We start from the raw sequence: 24,245 nt of genomic DNA, 5'->3' as shown, positions 1-24,245 counted from the left end.
TGCCTTCTATCACTCTCCCGCAGCCATCTGGCCTGACCCTGCCACATTACCCAATGGGGCTCAGCACTCAGTCTAGAAGATACCATCAGAGATGCTTAGTTTTGCAGTTCTCAAACTGTGGATTTGTGTCTCCAGGGATAACATGCTTGTTAATAGCAAAAATGTTTTAAAATAAATAAATATATAGAGGTGAGAAATAACAGACCTCAATCCTATTGTCCCTTTGCAAATTTGTGTACGCAGAGTCAATCACTTACCTCTCTCTAAAAGTGCAAAGTTTCAAAAAGTTCAATGAATAGAAGATTGTTGGGCGCGGAATAGATCTGGACAAGGAGAAGAAGTCTGGAGATAAATGTGAGAAGCGAGGGACATATGCTTGTTTTGTTAAAGTATTATATGTTTGCTGTTGAAGAAAAAAGTCCAGAATACATAGTGTTGTTGTTTTAGTTAAATAAAACAATTTAAATATCTGTCTGGTGATGTTCTCCTCCTAATACAACCTGGCAAAAAAATCCTCCAAATATGAATGATTAACCTGTTGAATTTGAGATAGTTCATCTCCCAATGATTGCATAAATATCTGCTTCAGTTACCTTTGGTAAATGAAATAACCAAACAATCATTCATTTTCTGATATAGCTGTGAAACTAATCTGAAAAGTTTTCAAAATAAATCACTGTTTAAAAATGTATAGTGTGTGTATATATAGTATAGTGTATGCATATATTCTAAAAATGAAACCTACATTCTTCACAACTCAGAGATAGATGTGTATTAAGGTTATAACAACCAACAAGAATGCACTTTTATGTAGAAATCCATGATTAAATCGAGTCTTCCTTAAATTTGATTTAAATCCAATCCATGCTGCAAAGAGCCATCAAACGATGTCAGTGGATAAGAAGAAAAGAGGGTTGTGGTGCTGGCAAACGAGATCGGATCATTGTCCTAGGCCAGTTCACTAGTCTGTTAGTATAGATCAAAAGTGAATGTTAGATGTAAGAGTATGTTCAGGATGATTTACTTGCTATTAGGATGGATCAAAGTAAGTTCATATTTAGATGTTTAAACATCCTTAAAAACTAGTGGGTCATTACTTGTATTGTTCTCACTTATCTATTCCTGTTACAGTGTAGCAGCAAACATTTACATTTGTGTAAAACCCTGTAACTACGTTGCCCATCAAAGAAATCTTGTGAAATGCTAATGAAGGACTTAAGGACTTTAACAGAAAATACTGCTTTCAAAGTAACTGATCATTGTGTGTGATATTTGAGGTCAAGGAAAAGAAAATTCCACATGGTTAAAGAGACGGTTAGTTTGTTTTCTGTGAGAAGAAGATATAAATATGGATTCAAAGACAGATACTCTATCTCTGGACTGTTTGGATTCTAAAAGGGAAGAATAACTGAACACGAGGCTGCAGATCCCCACAGTTATTCTGAGCAGCCTGAAAGACTTTTGGGAAATTGGCAGTCTATTACATCACTGCCACCATTTGGAGTTACAAACTCTGGTTTACCGGTTGTAATATTTTACCTGCTTTCACCTCTCAATAACTTTCTTTTTTTTTTTTTTTTTGTAGCTAATAAGCTATACTTAGTTTACTATAGAATTGGCTGCCAACGTTGCATTTTGTGTAAAGTCTGGAGTACCAATTGATCTGGGGTGAGTGACTGGTCTCTCGGGACTGGGAGAAAACTGATGTGTGTTTTGGTTTTAATAACCTTGTATCACAAGGTTGTTTGTCTGGGTTTCAGGATAGACTGGAGAGGCTAAGGGGACTGTCTGTGACTCCATGGCAAGACTGGTATAATGATCCATGAGTTCACATTTGTTACTGGCTTCGTGAAATCTAATTATAGAATATACCACCAGTTTGGGGTGTCTGCCCCTGTTTTCTGAAGGTCTGCCCTGAGATAGGCACTCACAGTGGTGAGCCACTCCAGACAGCATGACAATAATTTTATTCCAGATACTTCCTGATGAACAAAAGATGAGGGTACTGACTCATCCTGAATCCGTATCTGGTCCATGAAAATGTCAAAGATCACTCTGGGAGCAAGTGTATCTTTGCCTCTTTTAGAGTGAGCCCTTTCCCAACCTCCCCGCACTCACCAGCGGTGGGAAGCGGAGCGCCGCGGCTGGGAGGTGGCGGAGTGGAGTGGGCTGGGGCCCTTTTGCTCCACTTCCCGCTGCTGCTGGTGAGTGCCTGTAAGTGGGAGGGTGGTGTGCATAGGGGTCGGAGCAGTCAGGGGACAGGTAGCAGGGGGGTTGGGTATAGGGTGGGGATCCTGAGGGTGATTAGGAATGGGGGTCTCTGGAGGGGGCGGACAAGGAACCGGGGGGAGGGAAAAGCATGTTCGCTATAATGTGGTCTCACCTATAACACGGTGAGATTTTTTGTCTCCCGAGGACCGCGTTCTGTCAGGGTAGAGGTGTACTTAAAGGGCCAACTTTTTCTCAGCGCACAGTTGGAGAATATATGAGCCTACTAAACACTGCTCTCAATGCAAAACCTTCCTGTCCCAGGATATGATCAAAGCAGAGCTTTGGAGCAGAGCCCGGAGCTGGAGTGTGGAGCAGTGGAACTGCAGGTTTTTGCCTGGAGCTGGAGCGGAGCCGGAGCACAAAAAATCTTGACTGCTCCAGTTTTTTTTTTTTTTTCATTTTCAATCCAAAATGAATGGTATTTAGCAAGAAAGTCCTAAAGGTGCCAAAAAGTTTCAGATTGTATAACAATTGATATTAACATTTACTTTACCACTTTACGTAATATGTCACAGTTATTCTCATTTTGGCCGAAATCAAGATTTAATATAGATAGGTTTTATTAAAGAATCAGATAATTATCAGACATCCGGCAACACTGCAGACTGCTCCCACCTTTGCGCCAAGGTTAGGCAATTACGTACTTGCATAGATTAGTTAGATAGATTAGTATGTGTTGATACTTCTTTTGTAAGGGTTGATCAACGAGACACACTGAGTGCTGTGATTACGGAAAAGTGTGACGTAAGACGCAACATTTAACATATCACAAACAGGTATATTGCAAAAAAAAGTTTGTTTATTGATATATTAAGATATCGCAAGAGATATTAACCACTTAAGCTCATGTCTCACACGGGCTCCTGTTACCAGTTCGTTTGTACATGCTCCCGTATCACTCTGGCAGACTTAATTTAAGTCATCTGTTTAATGGTGTTCGGTAGCATTGTTTGTAATTTTAAATTTACTGAAAAAGTTGCGGTCAGCAGGTATATAAATATACAGTAAACATTTTTGCATAAATTAGGAGTGATTTTTGTGATATATCCAGATAATTGGAAAATGTCCAACACATCTTTGGGGGTGAATGCTTAAGTCATTTTAAGAAAAAGTTTCTGTGAACACGCGTCATAAATTCTTCCTAAGGGAGCTACAATCCCTTCAAGGTGATGAAAAGTTAATTTCTGATTAATACCTCAAAAACACTTTAATATGAAGTAATTATGTCTGTGTCTTAGCGTTAGTATATGCTACCACATTACATTATCCAAAATTATTTAAACCAGAGGCGTCCCGAACTATGGTAATTTTTATTTCATATTTCAAGGAAGGCTTGTTGTCAACTGCGCCTGGCTACGAGCGGTAATATTATGTTCCATAATAAGTTGTTAATTTTTGGTTATTTATTATTACATTTAAAATTTATGGTTCCAAAGTTGAAAAATAAGTAAAATTGTTTGTATCATTCTAAGTATCTAAGCAGATTAAAATTTTTAAAGAGTTTTCTTGGAAACTGTTAATTGTACAAAATAAATTGCGTGCCATTTTAATGCATGATTTAGCATTAAATCATATTCCAGGGTCGTATCTATTAAACAGTCGAAGATTTAAAAAATATAAAATAAAATTGGCCCAGTCCCCCCACTTCACGACACCTGTAGTTTAAATAATTTTATTTGAATGGTGTTGAGTGATAGAACTTTGGAAATAAACTTTAACGGGAAAGCAGGTTCAAATTGCAAGCACAGTCCTTTTAGTAAAGAGAGCAAATTTTCGGAAATATGTTTTTCCTTCATCAGCCTGAATAGATAATACAAGAGAGAACCTGTTGTATAATCTATTCAGGCTGATGAAGGAAAAACATATTTCCAAAAATATGCTCTCTTTACTAAAAGGACTCTGATTGCAGTTTGAATCCGCTTTCCCATTAAAGTTTATTTTAACCTTGTAATGTGTAGCCTCGTTATTTCCCAACAATTAATGTTGTAGAACAGTGATAGCACATACTAAAGCTACGACACATACCAAATTTCATTGGTATATCTATATTAAAGTGTTTTTGAGATATTAATTAAAAACTTGGAAAATATTTTGAATATTTTTACTGCAAAATTTCATAAGATAAACTAAATTATGTATATTAAAAATACTTCTTACTTCATTAAAACTGTAAAAAAGATGTTAAAATATTAAAATATACTTTAATAGTAATTTTGTGTAAAAAGAAAATGCGATCAGTTTTGTCCAGAAAATCCAAAATAAATTCGAAGTACCTTAAGTAGTTAAGGTATCACAAGCGGATACATTATAAAAAAAATAATGTTTTTGTTCATTGCTTTTCGAAGATCATAACAAGAAAGATTTGGATGCGGTAGCAGCACAAGAAGATTTGGCCATGACTTCCACAAAAAAAATCAAATCTGCCCCCCATGAGTGATAGCGGATCTACGGAAAAGGATCTCAACGACATCTTTACTTTTGAATTTGAAAAGCCCAAGTTTGGGTTTTTGGGAAAAGCAAAGAAGTAATCGGCAATGTGCAAGGTGGAAAGGGAAATGAATGGCGAGCTCAAACCATGTAGCTTCAAGACAAGTGAAGCAAGTGCTGTGAAAAGTTTCAGCCTTTGGCGGTATGTAAAACGTAATCATCCTGAAAACTATGCGGTGCTCTGGTTACAAAAAAGGACCAGGAAGATGAGGCAAAACAGAAAGCTAAATGATGTTCATCTGGCGCGTTGAAAACTCCCGGAGAAAAGATTTTTTTGCAGAGCTTCATCTGAAAAGAAACCCAAAACTGAGCAAACAAAACTTGACTCCTATTTGAAGTCCTCAAAGGTTACAGTCACCAGGGATGCCAATACTTTCCATGAAGGGCTGAAGGAAATAGTTTGCTTGAGTTCAACACTGCTCACTACTTTCAGGCTAAAAAACAAAGGATTCCAAAAAATTGCAGGTGAAATGGGTCGGTAGCTTGGTGTTTTGACGGGGCACGATGCGGTTCGTCATTTAGTTGTCAGCACAGCTGAGTCTGGTCGCGAAGAGCTCAAGAAAGCTTTGGAGCAAAAATTTTGTGCTACCTGGAAATGGATGTGGCAACCCATGGAAACAAGATTTCCTTGCAATCAATGCTCAGTACTATGAAGAAGGAAAAGATAAAGCTGTGGTAAAAACCTTGGACATAATTGACGCTGAAGGGCATCTCAATTCTTCATACGTGAAAAGTCAAGTAAAAGCTATTCTAGAAAAATTTGGGATCAGTGAAATGCAAGTGCTGAGCATCTGCGTTGACAATGCAGCAAATGTGACGTGTGCCGTCAAAAATTTCAGCAAGGACAATGAAACCATTTCTACCTCTGAGAACAGGAATGTGGACAGAACTGAAGCTATTTTGCCTGATGAGGAAACTAAAGGAATGGATGAAATCAAACTCAACATGGATGCTGCTGCGCAATGGGTTAATGACTCTAGCCTCATACTTCCAACATGGCTTCATGAGGACAACTCAGAAGTCCAACTGATGAGGTGTGGTATTCATGCTCTTCAGTTGGCAATCTGGAATGGACTGAACAAAGAACATGCCAAGAAATTTCTGGCAAAAATTCGACAAGTCGTTGTCAAACTACAAACCCCAAGTATTCGAAGTGTTCTGCTTGATCTGCATGAGGTAACTCAATCATTGGATACTGTGACTCGCTGGGGTTCAACATTTGCAATGATTGATTGGCTTCTCGTTTTTCAATCTTACTGTGAACAAGTGGCTGCTGCTGGAACAAGAGAACTCAAGTTAACAAAAGCTGAATGGGACAAAGTGAAGAACTTGCGAGACCTCTTGGCAAAGCCAAACCAAACAACCGTGAATCTTCAAGCTGTCGATGTAACCCTGGTAGTTTTAATGAAGGAATGGCAAAAACTGTCAAAATTCTTGCAAGAAAATGGTGGACAAATTGTAGAAGGAATTCTATCCTTCATGCAGAAACGCGAAGAGAAGCTTTTTGACAATATTAATTTCCTTGCTGGAGTTTATGTTGACCCCCGGTATTGGATTCTTCTTACCTCAAGGGAAATACCAAAGGCAAAGGAAGGGCTCCTTGATATTGCTCGACGACTCGAAAAACAAAATCTATTGCTTCATTTGAACTCGGCGAAAGAGGTTGAAGAAAATGAAACACAACAAAAGGGGTCATCAAAAATCGAATTTGCGGTTTCGGAAAGTTCATATCCTTCAGAAATAGCAGGCTGTTCTCAAACTTCCGTCTCTACTCTGACCTTGTTCGAGCATCCATCCCTGAGACGTCTTCAGCCATCACAGGGAAATGGAGATAATTCAAGCACCAATTCTTCAGAAGATGATGCCTTCGAAAAGGAATTGGATAAACAAGAAAGATGCAGACGAGTTTCTGCGATTCATAATTGTAATGAAGCATTATTCAAGAGAAACTTTCGGGAAGATTGTGAGGCGATGGAGCCTATTGGTAGGCTAAAAGTTGTCTGTTTTTGAGGCCATTCACAGCTACCCACACCGCATTCAGGCTGCCTGTAGAATTGCTTTGAGCATGCCAACAACTCAAGCTAATGTAGAGCGACTGTTTTCGGCTTTAAAATAAATTTTAAATGATTTGCAGCAGGCTATGAAAGATGACTTGATTGCTGCAATAATTTTTCAGAATGAATTATGAATGATTCTAGTTTGTATCACTGTTGATATTTAAATTGTTTTAAAAGTCTGAATAAAAATGTGTTTTCAAAATTACAGTGTGCACTTTTTTATTTAGTTAAAAATTAATTGGAGTCGGCGCACAGTGAGAGCAGAGCTGGAGCAGTCAGTATTGGTGCTGGAGCGGAGTAATTCAAAAATTTGATTGTGCCAAATCGCTGGATCAAAGATATTTTTGCTGCCAGACTGATATGCAAGAAACAACTAATGACAATTAGAACAATACTATGAATGTTGCTACTGATATCCGCAAATTAATTTTTTAAAACATATGGCACGTCGCTGTACAAGGCAACCTTATTTGACCCTGAGATCCCAGTGGAAGCAAGAAATTTGGGCTCTTACATCCCATGCAGATAACAGATGGTAATCAACTCAATCAGCATTTAGGAATGGGCTTCCATATTTCTCTTGTCCAAACTGTAGCAACCACAAATGTGGTATCAGGGAAAGGGAGCCTGTGCTTGGAGGCTCCACATCAAAGGACTTGGTGTATTCAGGAAAAACAATTACAGAATGTTTTGGACGGGAGGGTAGTCCTGGATGCATTCAGTTCTTTCAGATTACTATTATCCCGAAAAGTGGTGTGGTTGAGAAGTACTGTTGGGCCACTGTTTATATAAAACAGTAAGGAGTATAAAACGTTAGATCCCTTCAAGGCCAGAAAGCCTTGCATATATAGGAGTGGTTGCAGGATTAGGAGTTTTCAATCAGTTCTTCCAGTGAATGTTCCGGAATAGAAAGCTACTCGTTTTCATACAGCACTGAGAAAAAGCTCCAGTAGCAAGATATATCTATCCACTTTAGAAGTAGGCTCTTGCAGTTGTCTTGGAGCTCAGGAGCAACACAGGTTTGATAATCCTAACAGTCCTGTACTGGCCCAGTTGGGTAGGGTTCTAAATGCCATTGTAGATGGCCAAAGCCAGTTCCATCAGGTTGAGAATCTGGACTCAAATCTTCATACTGACTGGGATGCACTGCTCCATCCCATCCCAGGAGACTTTCCTTAACAGCCTGGCTGCTGACAGGATAAGGAGCTCGTAGGCATGGTGATCTTCAAGAATATGCTTTGTTTCTGGTGTTTTTGGAAATCATCTACCAGAAGGACCTATACTTCCAATCGGAAGAGTTCGTAATGTGTCTCAAATTAAAACAAAAAACCCCTTTAAGTTTACTTTAAAACTTTGAGGCCTGATTCTCCTTACACCAGTTTTACACTAATACTGTACCACTTGATTTCAGGGGAGTCACCTGATTTACACGAGTGTGAGTGAAATAAGTTAGTTCATTCGTATATTAATAAACCTTAATGAATAGCATATTTAACTGAATTTGTGGAGGAGGAATTGGTTTTAAAATAAGTTATGAATATTTGAAAATACAGACATGAGCATGCACAATTTGAAGTTCCGTAGAGAAGAACTCAAAAATCAGAAAATCTCATGTTAAAGTTGTTCCAGGAAGGAGATCTCTGCTACAGATGTGTTGTTTTCTGCTCCTCTTCTACTTGTTAAATGTAAGCCTTTGTCATAATCCAGTTAAAGTATTACTTAAAATATACATACTTTGGAATATGACAGAGTGAGCAGTGCCGGGGCAATTGTAAATTAGAATTACCTGATTTTATGTTTGTTTGATCTGACAACTTTATCTTTGCACTTAATTTTAGAATTTTGCACTTAATATTAAAAATGAGCTCTTTAGAGTTGACCAGAGCCCCAACAAAAAGAGGTAGATATTTCTAGTCTTGTTTTGTGGTGAATGTGGAAGAGAGTAATTTTAATATGAACACAATTAGTTGTTCCTTTTCTCATGTGTATAGAAGCAGCTCTAGTTTCTGTTTTTTTTCACCCTTTGCAAACACACAATAATTAACATTTGTCAGAAGGCTAGCGTTTTGTTTATAAAGTAGTGAACTAACTGTCATAGGTGTGATGAGGAGTTAAGTAATGTTTTTTTATTGAACCAACCTGTGTTGGTGAGAGAGACAAGCTCTTTTTCTATGTGGCTTGAAAGCTTTCCTGTCTCTCCAACCGAAGTTGTTCCAATAAAAGATATTACCTCATCCACCTTGTTTCTCTAATATCCAGCCACTGACATGGCTACAACTACACTGTCATTGGTGTATAATATGTGCCTTATGGAGCTGAAAGTTTGGAAGTGTGGTCACGGATGCTGAATTTGATCTGTTGGGTCAACTGGTCAACTTCACCTTGTGGGCTTCTGCAGGCTTCACCTTTTGGCTTGAAAAGCTTTTCAAAATCAGTACATAGTTGTTTAGTATTACCAGTAGCCTCCTGTAGAGTAGATTCCACTGAAACATTCAAGAAAGACAACTTGACAGATAACCAGTAATGTAGGCACTGCATTTTCAAATACATTGTAGGGTTGACATATGAGAGAATGTGAATGAGTATTCTAGAATTTCGGTTTCATTGTTGATAAAGAAGGAAATATCTGGTCATGGCACTATTCAGGACGGCATGTCAGGGGTCTTGCAACATCTCCATGGGGTTGTACTTCTTGTAATGAATGGAGTTTTGACCAAGAACATAAGGACCAGAATTTACATTATAATGTAGTATGTGACCTCCAAATGATTGCTGCTGTTTCATTTATAACTTTAAGTATCTTAATTAAAATGTTTCTATAATGGTTTATTGTTAAAAAAGTGTGGGTACAAAGGCACATCAATTAAAATGAGTGATGGTTTGAAAACAGGAAATTATCCATTTTTCATTTCATACGAATTCAAAGTTAAGAGACTTCGACTTTTTATGGATTAAAATAAAATCCTATTAAGTCAGAGGACTTTTTCCATCTGTAGTTTTTGAATGTCTGTTTGCTTGTTTCCTAGAGAATAAGTTGGTTTTTTTAGGCTTAAACAAATCATATTTAAATTGTGTGTCATAACAGAGTATTTTTCTAATTCCTTTTTCACATTACTGTCAGGGAGTGGAGCTATTTGAATTTTGGATAGATAATTCTAGGCAAAGCATACTCCTGCACAAACTCAGAAGGTACCAATTAGCTAATAAAGCTTAGATAAAATAGTATAATTGACTTTTGTCAGATGTTTTACCTTTCCCGTCCTTGATGGGATAAGACAATCTGTGTTCTAAATTTCTATAATCAAAGACAATTAAAGTTTGATCATGGACAGAAAGGACTGCTGCTTTGGATCTGCACATATTTACTGTTTGTTAGCAGCTCATCTGATGAGTTTTGCGGATAAAATAATGGTGTTAGCTGCTTTTCCCATTAACTGTAAGACATAAGTATCTGTCTTGTCTAGTGCAGGAAAATTCAGGATAAACTTAAGAGGTGATGCATTTTACACATACTTATGTTAGGAGCTAGGTCTGTATTTATGTTTTATGCTAATAGACAGTGTGCAAAGTAGACAGTCCTTGTACTTGGTACTACTTGATTAAAAATGTAGGAAATCAGTACTGCTGCAGATGTGCCAAGTTAATTCTGGCTACTATACCAAACATAAGCTTTACGTTCAAATTTGCTACATATAAAACATGAGAATTTCTTCTTGGAAATTTCAAGATGTATTACGGTAGTTCAACAAAACAGGGAGTTCCTGTAATCAGTTTCCTGTTATGTACAGGTTGTAGAAAAACTGAATTCAGGCTGAAGAGTTGCTGACAGGGCTACTTCATTTTCATGAGAACATTGTTTATTTGCTGATGAAGGGAAATTGAAATGAAATATCATCTAAAGGTTAGCTTCCTGAGAAGGACCCCCTTTATGACAGTGTCAGAAGAGAAGTATCAATCTTAAGCCCAGCTGCTGAAGAGAAAATCTTCAATTCCTGTGGGAGGAAAAGAAAGCAATACCAGAAGTCCTGAATAACCAGTGGTGATTGTGTGTGGAAGGGTTCACACACACAAAGCTGCAGTCTTGTTGGGGAGGACTGACACAATCCCCATTCAACAGATACTTTTTACTACAGAGATATTCACAAAGCAATCCTTCAAAATGATGTGAGGAGTATTGGAACTAACCTCCCTGGAGATGTTGCAGGTGAAAAACAGCTCTCCTCCTACCCCAAAAGAGCCATATCTGCTGGTGTTGGATTGGGAGGGAAGATGGGAAATCAGCATCTGATTTCACTGCTTCTCCACGTTATAGCAGAGGGTGGTACCTATTGCTAAAAGAAACTGGAAGGTCTGAATCCTTTAAATACATACACACTATTCTCACAGCAAACTAACTGACCAAGAATTATTATTTTATCATTGGTTATTATTAGTTAACCAATCAGGATGCTTTTATTATATTATATCACAGTGTTTTAATATCATGTGTTGCAAAGAGCCTCAGGAGACACATTAAAGAGCCACTTGCGGCTCAGGAGTCTGTCTGAGTATCACTGCCCTAGACAAACTTTTAAGAAACTTTCCACTCTAATGGATTGAGGGATGTTGCATGCACCAGATCAGTGTGACTCTCCAGTTGCCAGAGAATTGTCTCATGTTATTAGCCCTGAACACATTGTCAGAGGAAGGACCTTAGGGGACCTATTGGACTCCAGAAGATGGATCTAGAGCCAGATGATCAAACCTCATCTGATGAAAACATTTGGGTTTCCTTTGCCACTTCCTCAATGAGAAGATGTGATTCAGTTCCATGGGCTGGTAGAGAGAATGGCCTCCACGTTGAAAATTCTATCGTGTCAGTGGAAGAGGTATCTCACTCCATATTTGACTTTTTGGGGTGTCCTTCCAAGAGTAAAATCACTCTCCCTGTACAGAAGGGGGTACAAACAGAGCTGGTTGTAGTGCAGTGCCTAACACATGGGTCCAGGTCTGATAGGTGTTGTGATACTACTGAGGGTACAGCTGCTACTACTACTCTACTAGTATGTGGCTGAATCCTTCCTCTGGACAAGTGATCTCCAAAAAAGGCCAGTGGGATCTACCAGTTTCCAGTTGAGGGTTTTTCCTGTTTCGTATACACCTTGGTCCTAACACACTAGCTGCCACTGCTGTTGTCCAGAGAATAAGAGGAGGGATGGGCTCATTTCACCCCATTGAACAGCAAGTTAAAAAGCTAGATGCCCAGGGAAGGAAGATCTTCTCTTCAGCTTCACTGGGCATTAGAGTATTTAATTAGCAAGTTTTAGTGTCCAGATACCAGTACTGTCTGTGGAAGAAGATGGCTATATTTGATAAATCCATACCTGAGGAGCAAAAGAAACTGGTCAAAGCTTTTGTTTCTGAGCACTGATTAGCAGCCCAGACATGCATTAAGAGCTTCCTTTGGCTCCTTGGATGCAGCTTTTAGGATAGCTTCAACTATTACCTTGAGGTGCCATTCACGGATCTGATCATCTAATCTGCCTCCTGAAGCAAGAACCCAAGTGGAATGCCTTCCATTTGAGGATGATGAATTCCTTTAGTGCTAGAGCTGATATGCAAAAACCAAAGGTTAGTAGAGCTATGGCTATAATCCCTCAATATCTGTCAATTGCTTGGAAGATTCGGCATTCCTACTTGCAGATCCCACAGACAGCCTATTTTCTTATTTTTCAGCCTGTTTTGCTCCCAAAAGATTAAATCAGCAACAGCCAAAAAGAAAAATTTTACGTCTCCCCCAAAACGGGGAACTGGCTACGTCAGGGGCAGGCAAACTTTTTGGCCTGAGGACCACATCGGGTTTCCAAAATTGTATGGAGGGCCGATTAGGGGAGGCTGTGCCTCCCCAAACAGCCAGGCAAGGCCTGACCCCTGTTCGACCCCACCTTGCTTCTCACCCCCTGACAGCCCCCCCAGGACTCCTACCCCATCCAACCCTCCCTGTTCCCTGTCCTCTGACTGCCCCCCTGGGACTCCTGCCCCATCCACCACTCCCTGTCCCCTGACTGTTCCCCACTGCTCTATCCAACCCCTCCTCTCATTCCTGACTGCCCTCCCAGGACCTCTGCCCCCATTCAACCCCCATTCTCTGCCCCCTGGCTACCCCCTCGAACTCCCCTGCTCTCTATCCAACGCTCTCTGCCCTGTTACTGTGCTGTCTGGAGCACCTGTGGCTGGTGGCGGTATAGCCCCACTGCCGTGCAGCACAGAGCACCGGGTCAGGCCGGGGCTCTGCAGCTGTGCCGCCTCAGGAGCACACAGCCCCCCTGCCCAGAGTATTGTGCCAGCGGCGCAGTGAGCTGAGGCTGCGCGGGAGGGGGAACAGCGGGGGAGGGGACGGGGGCTAGCCTCCCAGGCCAGGAGCTCAGGGGCCGGGCTGGAGGGTTCCGGACCATAGTTTGCCCACCTCTGGGCTACGTCCTCGTCGTCTTAGCAGAGATATTTGAGAGCCTCAAACCAGCTATGAGTCATTTACCTACCTCCTTGCTCCCCTCTTCCCTTTGGAAAGCCAACTTTCCCACTTTTTCAACTTCTGGAGAGTGCTATCATTACAGACACAGAGGGATTCAGGAAGTTATTCAGAGGTGTTTCTCCATCCAGTTTGACATCCACTTTCTCCCAAACCTTCCTTCAGGGATCCCTATCACCAGTATCTGTTAAGAACAGAAGTCTGCTCACTATTGGAGGTAGGTGCTATAGAAGAAGTCCCCCCCCCCCCCAAAAAAAATTTGGAAAGGGATTCTATTCCACATATTTCGGAGGATGAGGGTCTTCCACCCATTCTAGATCCTTGAATGCTCACTTAAACAACCTGGTAATTCATGGACATTGGAACCCCTGGGAAAAGAATCTGCATATGAACATATTAAAATTGAGAGCAGTTTTGTGTTCTCTCAAGTTCTTTCTCCCTCATCTGCAAGACAAAGTGATACAAGTGGGTCAGATAATGAGGCAATGTTCTATGTCTGCAAACAAGGAGGAGCTCATTCTAGACAGCTGTGGAAGGAAGCTGTGGAATTGTGGAACTGGTGCATTCATCATGACATTTATCCCATAGAGCAAGTCAACAGCCTGTGGATCTTTTGAGCGGGAACAGAAGACAGCAGCACAAATAGTCACTCGAAGAACTCAGTAGTAATGAGATATTCCCTCTTTGGGAGTGTCCACAGATAGGTCTGTTGGCAATGAAATGCAATTCAAAATGTCCAAAATTTTGTTTTAGAGCAGAAGCAAACATTCTGTAAGTCTTGTAAGTAAGGCACGAGAAGTAATTCTTTCATTCTACTCCACGCTGATTAGGCCTTAACTGGAGCATTGTGTCCAGTTCAGGGCGCCACATTTCAGGAAAGATGTCCATGGGGCCGGACGAGTTGCATCCGAGAGTGCTAAAGGAACTGGCGGCTGTGATTGCAGAGCCATTGGCCATTATCTTTGAAAACTCGTGGCGAACGGGGGAAGTCCCGGATGACTGGAAAAAGGCTAATGTAGTGCCAATCTTTAAAAAAGGGAAGAAGGAGGATCCTGGGAACTACAGGCCAGTAAGCCTCACTTCAGTCCCCGGAAAAATCATGGAGCAGGTCCTCAAAGAATCAATCCTGAAGCACTTAGAGGAGAGGAAAGTGATCAGGAACAGTCAGCATGGATTCACCAAGGGAAGGTCATGCCTGACTAATCTAATCGTCCTCTATGATGAGATTACTGGTTCTGTGGATGAAGGGAAAGCAGTGGATGTATTGTATCTTGACTTTAGCAAAGCTTTTGACATGGTCTCCCACAGTATTCTTGTCAGCAAGTTAAGGAAGTATGGGCTGGATGAATGCACTATAAGGTGGGTAGAAAGTTGGCTAGATTGTCGGGCTCAACGGGTAGTGATCAAGGCTCCATATCTAGTTGGCAGCCGGTGTCAAGTGGAGTGCCCCAGGGGTCGGTCCTGGGGCCGGTTTTGTTCAATATCTTCATAAATGATCTGGAGGATGGTGTGGATTGCACTCTCAGCAAATTTGCGGATGCTACTAAACTGGGAGGAGTGGTAGATACGCTGGAGGGCAGGGATAGGATACAGGGGGACCTAGACAAATTGGAGGATTGGGCCAAAAGAAATCTGATGAGGTTCAATAAGGATAAGTGCAGGGTCCTGCACTTAAGACGGAAGAACCCAATGCACAGCTACAGACTAGGGACCGAATGGCTAGGCAGCAGTTCTGCGGAAAAGGACCTAGGGGTGACAGTGGATGAGAAGCTGGATATGAGCCAGCAGTGTGCCCTTGTTGCCAAGAAGGCCAATGGCATTTTGGGATGTATAAGTAGGGGCATAGCGAGCAGATCGAGGGACGTGATCGTCCCCCTCTATTCGACATTGGTGAGGCCTCATCTGGAGTACTGTGTCCAGTTTTGGGCCCCACACTACAAGAAGGATGTGGATAAATTGGAGAGAGTCCAGCGAAGGGCAACAAAAATGATTAGGGGTCTGGAACACATGACTTCTGAGGAGAGGCTGAGGGAACTGGGATTGTTTAGTCTGCAGAAGAGAAGAATGAGGGGGGATTTGATAGCTGCTTTCAACTACCTGAGAGGTAGTTCCAGAGAGGATGGTTCTAGACTACTCTCAGTGGTGGAAGAGGACAGGACAAGGAGTAATGGTCTCAAGTTGCAGTGGGGGAGGTTTAGGTTGGATATTAGGAAAAACTTTTTCACTAGGAAGGTGGTGAAACACTGGAATGCGTTGCCTAGGGAGGTGGTGGAATCTCCTTCCTTAGAAGTTTTTAAGGTCAGGCTTGACAAAGCCCTGGCTGGGATGATTTAATTGGGTATGGGTCCTGCTTTTGAGCAGGGGCTTGGACTAGATGACCTCCTGAGGTCCCTTCCAACCCTGATATTCTATGATTCTATGTGGACAAACTGGAGAAAGTCCAGAGAAGAGCCACAAAAATGAGTAAAGGACTAGAAAACATAGCCTATGAGGGAAGATTGAAAATATTGGGTTTGTTTAGTTTGGAGAAGAGAAGACTGAGAGGGGACATAAAAGGTTGTTACAAGGAGGAGGGAGAAAAATTGTTCTTAACATCTGAGGATAGGACAAAAAGCAATGGGCTTTAATTGCAGCAAGGGAGGTTTAGGTTGAACATTAGGAGAAACTTCCTAACTGACAGGGTGGTTAAGCACTGGAATAAATTGCCTAGGGAGGTTGTGGAATCTCAGTCATTGGAGATTTTTAAGAGCAGGTTAGACAAACACCTGTCAGGAATGGTCTACTCTAGATAATAGCCCTGTCGTGAGTGCAGGGGACTGGACTTGATGACCTCTTAAGATCTCTTCCTGTCCTATAATTCTATGATTCTGTCCATATCAGATGCATTTCTCATTTACTGGGAAATAGATTTTCTCTATGGTGTTCTCCATCTGTACTCGTTCAAAGTATTATAAAGAAAATAAGACTGGACAAGGCCAGAATAATTTTGACTGCCCCAGCTTGGGCAAGACAGAAATGACTTACAGACCATCATCTATCCGAAATAGTGTTTGTCTCTCAGTAATCACAGATTTCCTGACCATTTGAATGGTTGGATTTACTTTCCAGAACCACACTCTTGATAGCATGGACCATGGGACCTTGAAATGTCTCGTTTTGATTTGAATTCAACAGATTTTACTAAATTCCAGTAACAATCAACCTGTAGCTGCTATGACCACAAATGGAAAAAGTTTTCTATTTGTGCAAATAATATTAAGAGATCCAGCATCAGCCGCCTCCTATTCAGTCCCTTCTGTAGTATCTACTTCATTTTAAGCCATTAGGAGACTTTGTGTCATTCATTAAAGTACCCTTTAGCTATTTCGGTGTACCATGTACTAACTGATAAGCCTGTATTTACCCATTGCACAGCTGAGAGATTCATGGAAGAACTAATGAACGTTTTATCATCTAGTCAAAGAAACTACACTAAGAAGGGATCTTAACAGGACTGCTTGAATTAAATCGAAAGTGGGTTTACTCACTGATAAATTTTTTTAGTTATTTTCCTAAAGAAAGGTTCATTTTCAGTAGTTGGTATAACCATTAAAACATGTTGATTTGCAACCAGATACAGCAGGGCTGGGCAAACTTTTTGGCCTGCGGGCCACATCAGGGTTCTGAAAGTGTATGGAGGGCAGGTGTAGTGTATTAAATTGCTCCCCGTAGGAATGTGCTGCTTACCGTGTACTACTTATGGCTGTCAGTCCTGGTGTGCTGAGCGGCATGGTAAGGGGGTGGGGAGTGGCGGGGTTGGAAAAGGGAAGGGGATTCCAGGGAGTGGTCGGGAACAGGGGTGGTTGGATAGGTGTGGGAGTCCCGGGGGACCTGTCAGGGTGTGGGGGTTTGGATAGGGGTAGGTGCAGTCAGGGGAAAAAGGAGTGGGGGGGATGGTTAGGGGCGGGGGGTCCCAGGAGGGTGTGGTCAGGGGACAAGGAGCAAGGGGGTTGGATGTGGCGGGGTTTCTGAGGGGGGTGGGAAGTGGGAGGAGGTGGATAGGGGGTAGGGGCCAGGCTGTTTGGGGAGGCACAGCCTTGTAGTGTATTAAATTACTCCCCGTAGGAATATGCTACTTACAGTGTACTAACGGCTGCCAGTCAGGTAGCACATTCCTACGGGGAGCAATATAATACACTACACCGGGTGGCTCTCCCAGCTGTGCTGTCCGGCAGGAGCTTGCAGCCCCACCACCCAGAGTGCTGGTGGCACGGCGAGCTGAGGCTGTGAGCTAGCCTCCCTGGTTGGGAGCTCAAGGGCCAGGGAGGACGGTCCGTGGGCCGGATGTGGCCCGCGGGCCGTAGTTTGCCCACCTCTGAGATATAGCCTTTACACTAAATTTGGTAAGTTTTGTTACCTAAGAAGATGCACTTTATTTTTTGCAAATGTATTTAAACAATTATGTAGCTTAACATACATTTACTCAGTCTCTTCATTTTTACATTTTGTTATGTTAGAAGATCGTGAATGACATTTCTTACTTTATGATTTTGTACTTAGAATTTGTCAGGCTGCATTTGAGTGGAATTGGAAATTGTATTGTTAAATGTGAAGAGAATTAAGGTTTTCCGGTATGGAAAAGGTTGAGAACCACCACATTATGAAAACTAAAGAGAATACCTTCAATTTTAGAAGTTCAAAAGTGGTGTGCGTTTCAAGATATTTAGAAATATGTTAGTGTGTGAATTGAGGAGTTCGTGGGGACCAAATAAATGTGAAGAAAATAGAACAGTATTTTAAAAAGGGAGCATTTAAAAATGTTTCCTCTGCAAAAATTAATGGTTTACTTTAATACATGTATAGTAGATTCTGTTGTTCTCTGAAGAGTTATTGTGGCCAAATTTGGAAACTAAATTGTCTCATGAAAATATAAACAGTAAGTTTAGTTCTGTCTGAATTGTTTCTAATGCCTTATTGCCTGCATAGTGTGGAGGCAAAGGAATGGGAGTTCCTAGGTCAGGCGAAAATTGTAGTAAGTTTAGTAGTCACCTATTGTTGAATGAGTATGCAAGTACTGTTTAGCTTTACGTTGGTCTACATTTTAGATACGCAAAGCAAAGCAGTGTGATAACTTGGAAGGGGAGTAGGTATTGAACTGGCTAAGGTTAGCATTTGCAAATAGCCTATGTAGAGTAAATAAATACGGTTCTGGCTTCTGATCACCTTGATTTGCTGATTATGGTCCCTTTGATCTTAAGGTATTTTCTGACTTATGTTCCTTTGTACGCAGTACAAAGAATTTTCTTGCATTGAGTTTGGTAACATTGGCCTTAACTGCTGATTGAGCCAAGACTTCTCATTTCACTTTTTCCAGTTTCGAGTTAGACCAGTAGTTGAAACAAAAAGACTACACAAATAAAGTGGAAAGACTTAAATCTGTTAGCCAAACAAGTTATATTTTTCTATTAATCAGATTTTTCTGTTCCTTTTTTCTGAGCTATGTGCTCCAGGAAACTGCACCAGCAACATTACACCAGTGTTAAACTTTAAAAAAAATTTGTTAATCCATTTATAGTTTACTGTGCTTAACTGTATGCAAGACAGTCCATTTACATACCTGTAAAGAGACTAAATTGGTACAGACATATAACTACAGCTAAATCAGTCTGCAACTTGCTGAACTTTGTATTCACCTTTTTTTTTTAACATTGTGATGAATGGTAACCTGAAAATTAAAATAAGATTAATACTCTTAATGTTGTTTGGAACCAGTAAAGCAAAAAAACCCAAAATTACTATGAGGTAGATCAGATATACTTAGATTGGCTCTTGAATGTGTCTCGTGCGGCTCTTTGCAGCACATGATATTAATCACACAGTGTGATTTAATTATTAACTCATCTAAGTTATTAACCAGTCAAGATGCTTTTACCATGTTGTTAATCAATTGTAGTTGGTCAGTCATTTTGCTGTGAGAATAACATAATATACACTAAGTATTTCCTGTCACACTGTGTTTAAATATAAATATATATAGTACAATAGTAAATGAAAAAATGAATTCACACTACTGTGGCTCTTTTGGGTAATGTTGATAGCTAATTTAGCTCCTGAGGTCTCGATATCACTGAGGTAGATGAATGAAGGTGGTCCAGTTCAGATTGCTATTATATTTCGTTGCTTAATAGTTATATTTAACACCTTTTAAGTGCGCTTGGTACATTATGAAGATAACTGTCCATGTCACTTAGTGCTCTACAATCTAAATATCGCAAATATAATTGATGATAGGCAAAGGGAGGTTGTAGGGGATGAAAGAGAGCGATTAATGGTTTTAGCCATTTTACCAAATATTATAGAGGGAGAAGTGACAAAATTTGGCATGGACCTGAATTTGAGGAAAGAAGAATGTGAAAAGTCAGTTTGAGTGACCAAGAGGACTGTGGAGTGGTCAACAGTGATGGAGAAGAGGGGAAGGGTAGGTACTGCAGAAGGAAAGTGTTCAGTGTTTGACAAGTTTGTTTTGAGAAGTGGTGGTGAGACATCCAGGAGGAAAAATCAGGAAGATAGATGAGTCTGGAAAGAATGGGAGAGATTGGATTAGAGAGAGACATTTAGGTAATCAACACAAAGATAGTAACACCATGGGAGTATATTAGGTGATTCAGGGAGTGTGTATAGAGGAAAGAGAAGAGAGGATGAAGGACAGACTTTCTGGGAACAACAACAGAGGTGGAGGATCAGGGAGAAAGAATGCAGTACTGAAGGAGCACCTTGCAAGGTGTGAGAGGTTAGGATGGCGGGGGGTACAGTGATTCAGAAGCCCAAGGAAAAGAGGGTCTTCAACATAGCATAGAAAAAGTGCATATGAAAGAGTGGCCATACCTTGGCAAGGAGTTCATTTGTGACTACTGGGTTAATTGTTTGCAGTGTTTTTGTAGCTGTGTTCGTCCCAAGCTACTAGAGATACAAGGCGGGTGAGGTAATATTTTTTTATTAGACCAACTTCTGTTGGTGAAAGAGACAAGCTTTCAAGCTACACGGAGCTCTTCTGAAGGACAGCTGAAGGACACCTACCTTGTCTCTCTATTGGGTTAAATGGAAATTGAGTGGTTAGGAAATAAGCTGGGTTGGAGCAGATCAAGAAAGCAATTGGTGGACAGAAGTTGAAGCATAAGGAACAGCCAGCTTGTTTAACTTTCATCCTCCTTGATCAACTATTACAATGTATAGGTACAATACTTTGTTCTATAATTGTTTTAATAAGTTGTGCTTCATAGTTTTGATTAAACTATAAAGTCTTTTTATTCTTTAGGGGGAAAGGAACAATGGCTTTGATGTCCTCTATCATAACATGAAACATGGACATCTGTCGACAAAAGATCTAGCAGATTTTATAAGAGAAAGGTAAGTATTTACCTTACTATTTTTGAATCTTAGCATACCTGTGTGTGTTTACTTTTGAAAGTTTGATTGTGTAATGTGATGGTATGCATATTTTTTGTGGCTTTCACAGGCTCTGCTATATTCTTCCAGGTTCTTTAGGCATACTCTGCTTACAAATGCATATTGTCTCTTGCGCTTCCGTTATTACTTGATTTCTACTTTGCGGATTTGATTTAGCTGACATTTGCCTTAGTGAGCTAAGAAGGGTAAAGATGGAGATGCCAGAATATTCAGCGTCAGGAGTCAACTATTTAAAAAAAAAATTAGTGTACTGTTTAATTGTTTGAAGAAAACCATTGATTTCTTTTCTTAGGCAGTAAAAACAATATTTGTTCAAGAAAGATTAGCACGATCATTGCTCATAAAGTTAGAACAAACACCTCCCCAGGCTCTAGTATAATACCTAATAAAGTGAAATTCTCAAATTTAAAAAATAGCAGAAAAAAGAGACTCGGAATCAAAATAGAGTAAATGGGGGTGTGGGGAAAAAAATATAACCAATAAACAAGAGTGCCTACCATATTTTCAGAATTGGCAGGAGTGAGCTGCAGGACTAGCAACGTGACACTCAGGCCAACAAAATGTGCATGTTCTATTTTTACATAGTCAAGGGTAAATGCTCAGCAAAAACATAATGCACACTAGCTTTTTTTATCATATCTTCCACCATTAATGGGACTCATGGCAAAGATTTTTTTTTTGTTCTTGCTTGTACGCACAATGTAGAGCACAAACTAGAATTTTATAATTCAGATTGTTATCAAATAACTTTAGAAAGGAGCTCTTAATAAAAATATAGATTTAATACTGTATAACTTACAAAAGGGCACATTTTTATTTGGAGAAGTATAGGTTTGTGGAACGCTTATGCTAAATCTTTTGTTTTTTTTAGGGTACTTTAAAACTTAAGGGACTTTACATTTAAGGGCAATTTTTTGTTTTTTAAAAAGTAAGTATTTATGAGAATTCTCTTCCAGGAACATTAGACTTTATTGAGAGTTTTGTATAAGTAAGTATTGCAGAGTTAGGACCTTAAACAAAAATTGACCCAAATAATTTCAAGATATAGCTAAAGGAAGTTTAAAACGCTAATAAGAATATTATTGTAGTTTGATAATGTAAAGAAGGAAAACACAAATTGTGGAAAATGATTGATTTGATCATTTTCACTGTTTCTCATGCACTCATAAGAATATAATCATTAGAGGCATTCAGTTCCCAGCGATTCCCTTAATTAAGCTTAGTTTTAACCAAAATTGAGATTCATTTGAGCATTCTTTCTTAGGTGAAAATTCAGTAGAAGAGGAGCTAGATTTCATGATAAAATCAAGGTTGACACAAGGGAAAGTGAGTCTTACTGTTCTTCAAAGGCCCATTTCAACACACACTTCTGGAGCAAGGAGAGTTTCAGATTGAAAAGATAACTTTATTTTGTATGACATTTGGTTTTTAATTATGAAATTAGAAGCAGGGAAAAAAACCTAGTGCCAGAGAGAATTAGGGTGATGGTTAAAGAAGATTACCTACTGTCAGCTGTGTCTAATCAGTGCTAATTCATGACTGCTAATCTGATTTAAATTTTTTTCTTGGACAAATATTGGGTACTTGATCAGAAATAGAATTACCAATCTCAGCTAGATTCATGCTAACAGAATCAAAAATTTTGAAAGCAAGTTTTACATTTTAAATACCCACCCAAACTATTTGGCAGTAATCTTTGACTAGCTTAACTCATGAAAAGGTAGTGTAACAGGAAACATAATAGAAATATCTACCTGATTCAATTAATTTTTTGTTCATTAATTTCTAAATTTCTATAGTTTATCTAATAGTATAACAAGCAACATAAGTCATAGTAAAAATAATGATCAATAATCACCTTTGATTGATGCCTCACTTAAAAAAATTGTCTACAAAATGCTGTAAAAGTGCATTGACATTTTCTTTCCCACTGTTCTTCATATACTAACAGAAAATAGGGTAAGAGAGGTCTCTAACTGCCAGCTTCCGGATGAGCAGGAAAGCTGTATAATTGTCACAAAAGCAGCATTTCCCTGCTTCAGTGTTTTGAATTGTAAACGTTCAAGGAGGATTGTTTAAAGTGTTTTAAAAAAACCTATCATATAGCAGCAAATAATAAACTATGTTTTAGCTCTAAATTTGGCACCTAAAAAAGGGAGATGCATTCCTTTGAAGACAAGTTGAATCAATGCCCTGTGTAATCCAAAATTATTGTTGTCCTTACCACAGAATTGAGCTCAAAATCTGTTTGTTTAAAAAATAAATAAATAAGCCATTATGGTTTAAAAAAAAAAAAACAGTAACAAAGCAAGAAAACATTCTAAATCTGATGTTTTAGTGGTCCCTTTCAGTTGTGCCTATCCCACCAACTCAAACTAGGTCCCACATATTCCCAAGTGCCAAAAGCTCTGAAAGTTCCTTACCAAGCTGCCAAAACTTCCAAATTCCCATGACATTTTGTGCAATGAAACTTTTTTTGTTGTCACTACAAAGATCTGTGGCACATAGAAAACACACAGAATAAATCAAACTTAATAATTGATTACATGAATGATGTTTTATTGATATTCATTTCCATTTTAAATTGGATAAAAACCTCCAATTTTGAGCTTACTTGAGGGCATCACAGCCATTTTATTCTGCACCATTGGAATATTGTAGAAGCTGGATGTCCTTGCTGCAGAATTTAGGTCTATGTTGCTGTGGATTATGCAGTGCTTTTGCTATATTAAGATCCTTACAGCACTCAGAGCAGCAAGAATTGGAAATATTAATGAGTACTTGTGGCACCTTAGAGACCAACAAATTTATTTGAGCATAAGCTTTTGTGAGCTACAGCTCACTTCATCGGATGCATTCAGTGGAAAATACAGTGGGGAGATTTATGTACATAGAGAACATGAAACAATGGGTGTTACCATACACACTGTAACGAGAGTGATCACTTAAGGTGAGCTATGACTAGCAGGAGAGCGGGGGGGAAAAACCTTTTGTAGTGATAATCAAGGTGGGCCATTTCCAGCAGTTGACAAGAACATCTGAGGAACGGGGGCGGGGGGGGGGGGGGAATGAACATGGGGAAATAGTTTTACTTTGTGTAATGATGCGTTCGAGAGGTTTTAGTTGGGGACTGAAGGTGATGGCTAGTGGCGTTCTGTTGTTTTCTTTGTTGGGCCTGTCCTGTAGTAAGTGACTTCTGGGTACTCTTCTGGCTCTGTCAATCTGTTTCTTCACTTCATCAGGTGAGTATTGTAGTTGTAAGAATTCTTGATAGAGATCTTGTAGGTGTTTGTCTCTGTCTGAGGGGTTGGAGCAAATGAACGCCACTAGCAATCACCTTCAGCCCCCAACTAAAACCTCTCCAACGCATTACCAAGGATCTACAACCTATCCTGATGGACAACCCATCACTCTCACAGATCTTGGGAGACAGGCCAGTCCTTGCTTACAGACAGCCCCCCAACCTGAAGCAAATA

General features: G+C 39.9%; 1 protein-coding gene across 5 annotated transcripts in view; it reads left to right on the top strand.

The window, feature by feature from the left end:
- FCHO2 (FCH and mu domain containing endocytic adaptor 2) overlaps positions 1 to 24,245 on the top strand; it is a 234,000-nt gene that overhangs the window by 12,567 nt on the left and 197,188 nt on the right. For all 5 annotated transcript variants that reach the window (XM_048849328.2, XM_048849325.2, XM_048849326.2 and 2 more), the window contains exon 2: positions 20,618 to 20,709. In XM_048849328.2, the coding sequence (XP_048705285.2) occupies positions 20,618 to 20,709 (92 nt within the window). The remainder of the gene's footprint in view (positions 1 to 20,617; positions 20,710 to 24,245) is intronic.

This window comes from Caretta caretta, chromosome 5 (genome assembly GCF_965140235.1).
Source record: "Caretta caretta isolate rCarCar2 chromosome 5, rCarCar1.hap1, whole genome shotgun sequence".
In the NCBI taxonomy this organism is placed as follows: Eukaryota; Metazoa; Chordata; order Testudines; family Cheloniidae; genus Caretta; species Caretta caretta.
Note: the sequence above shows the minus strand (reverse complement) of the source record. Positions and strands in the feature narration are given on the sequence as shown.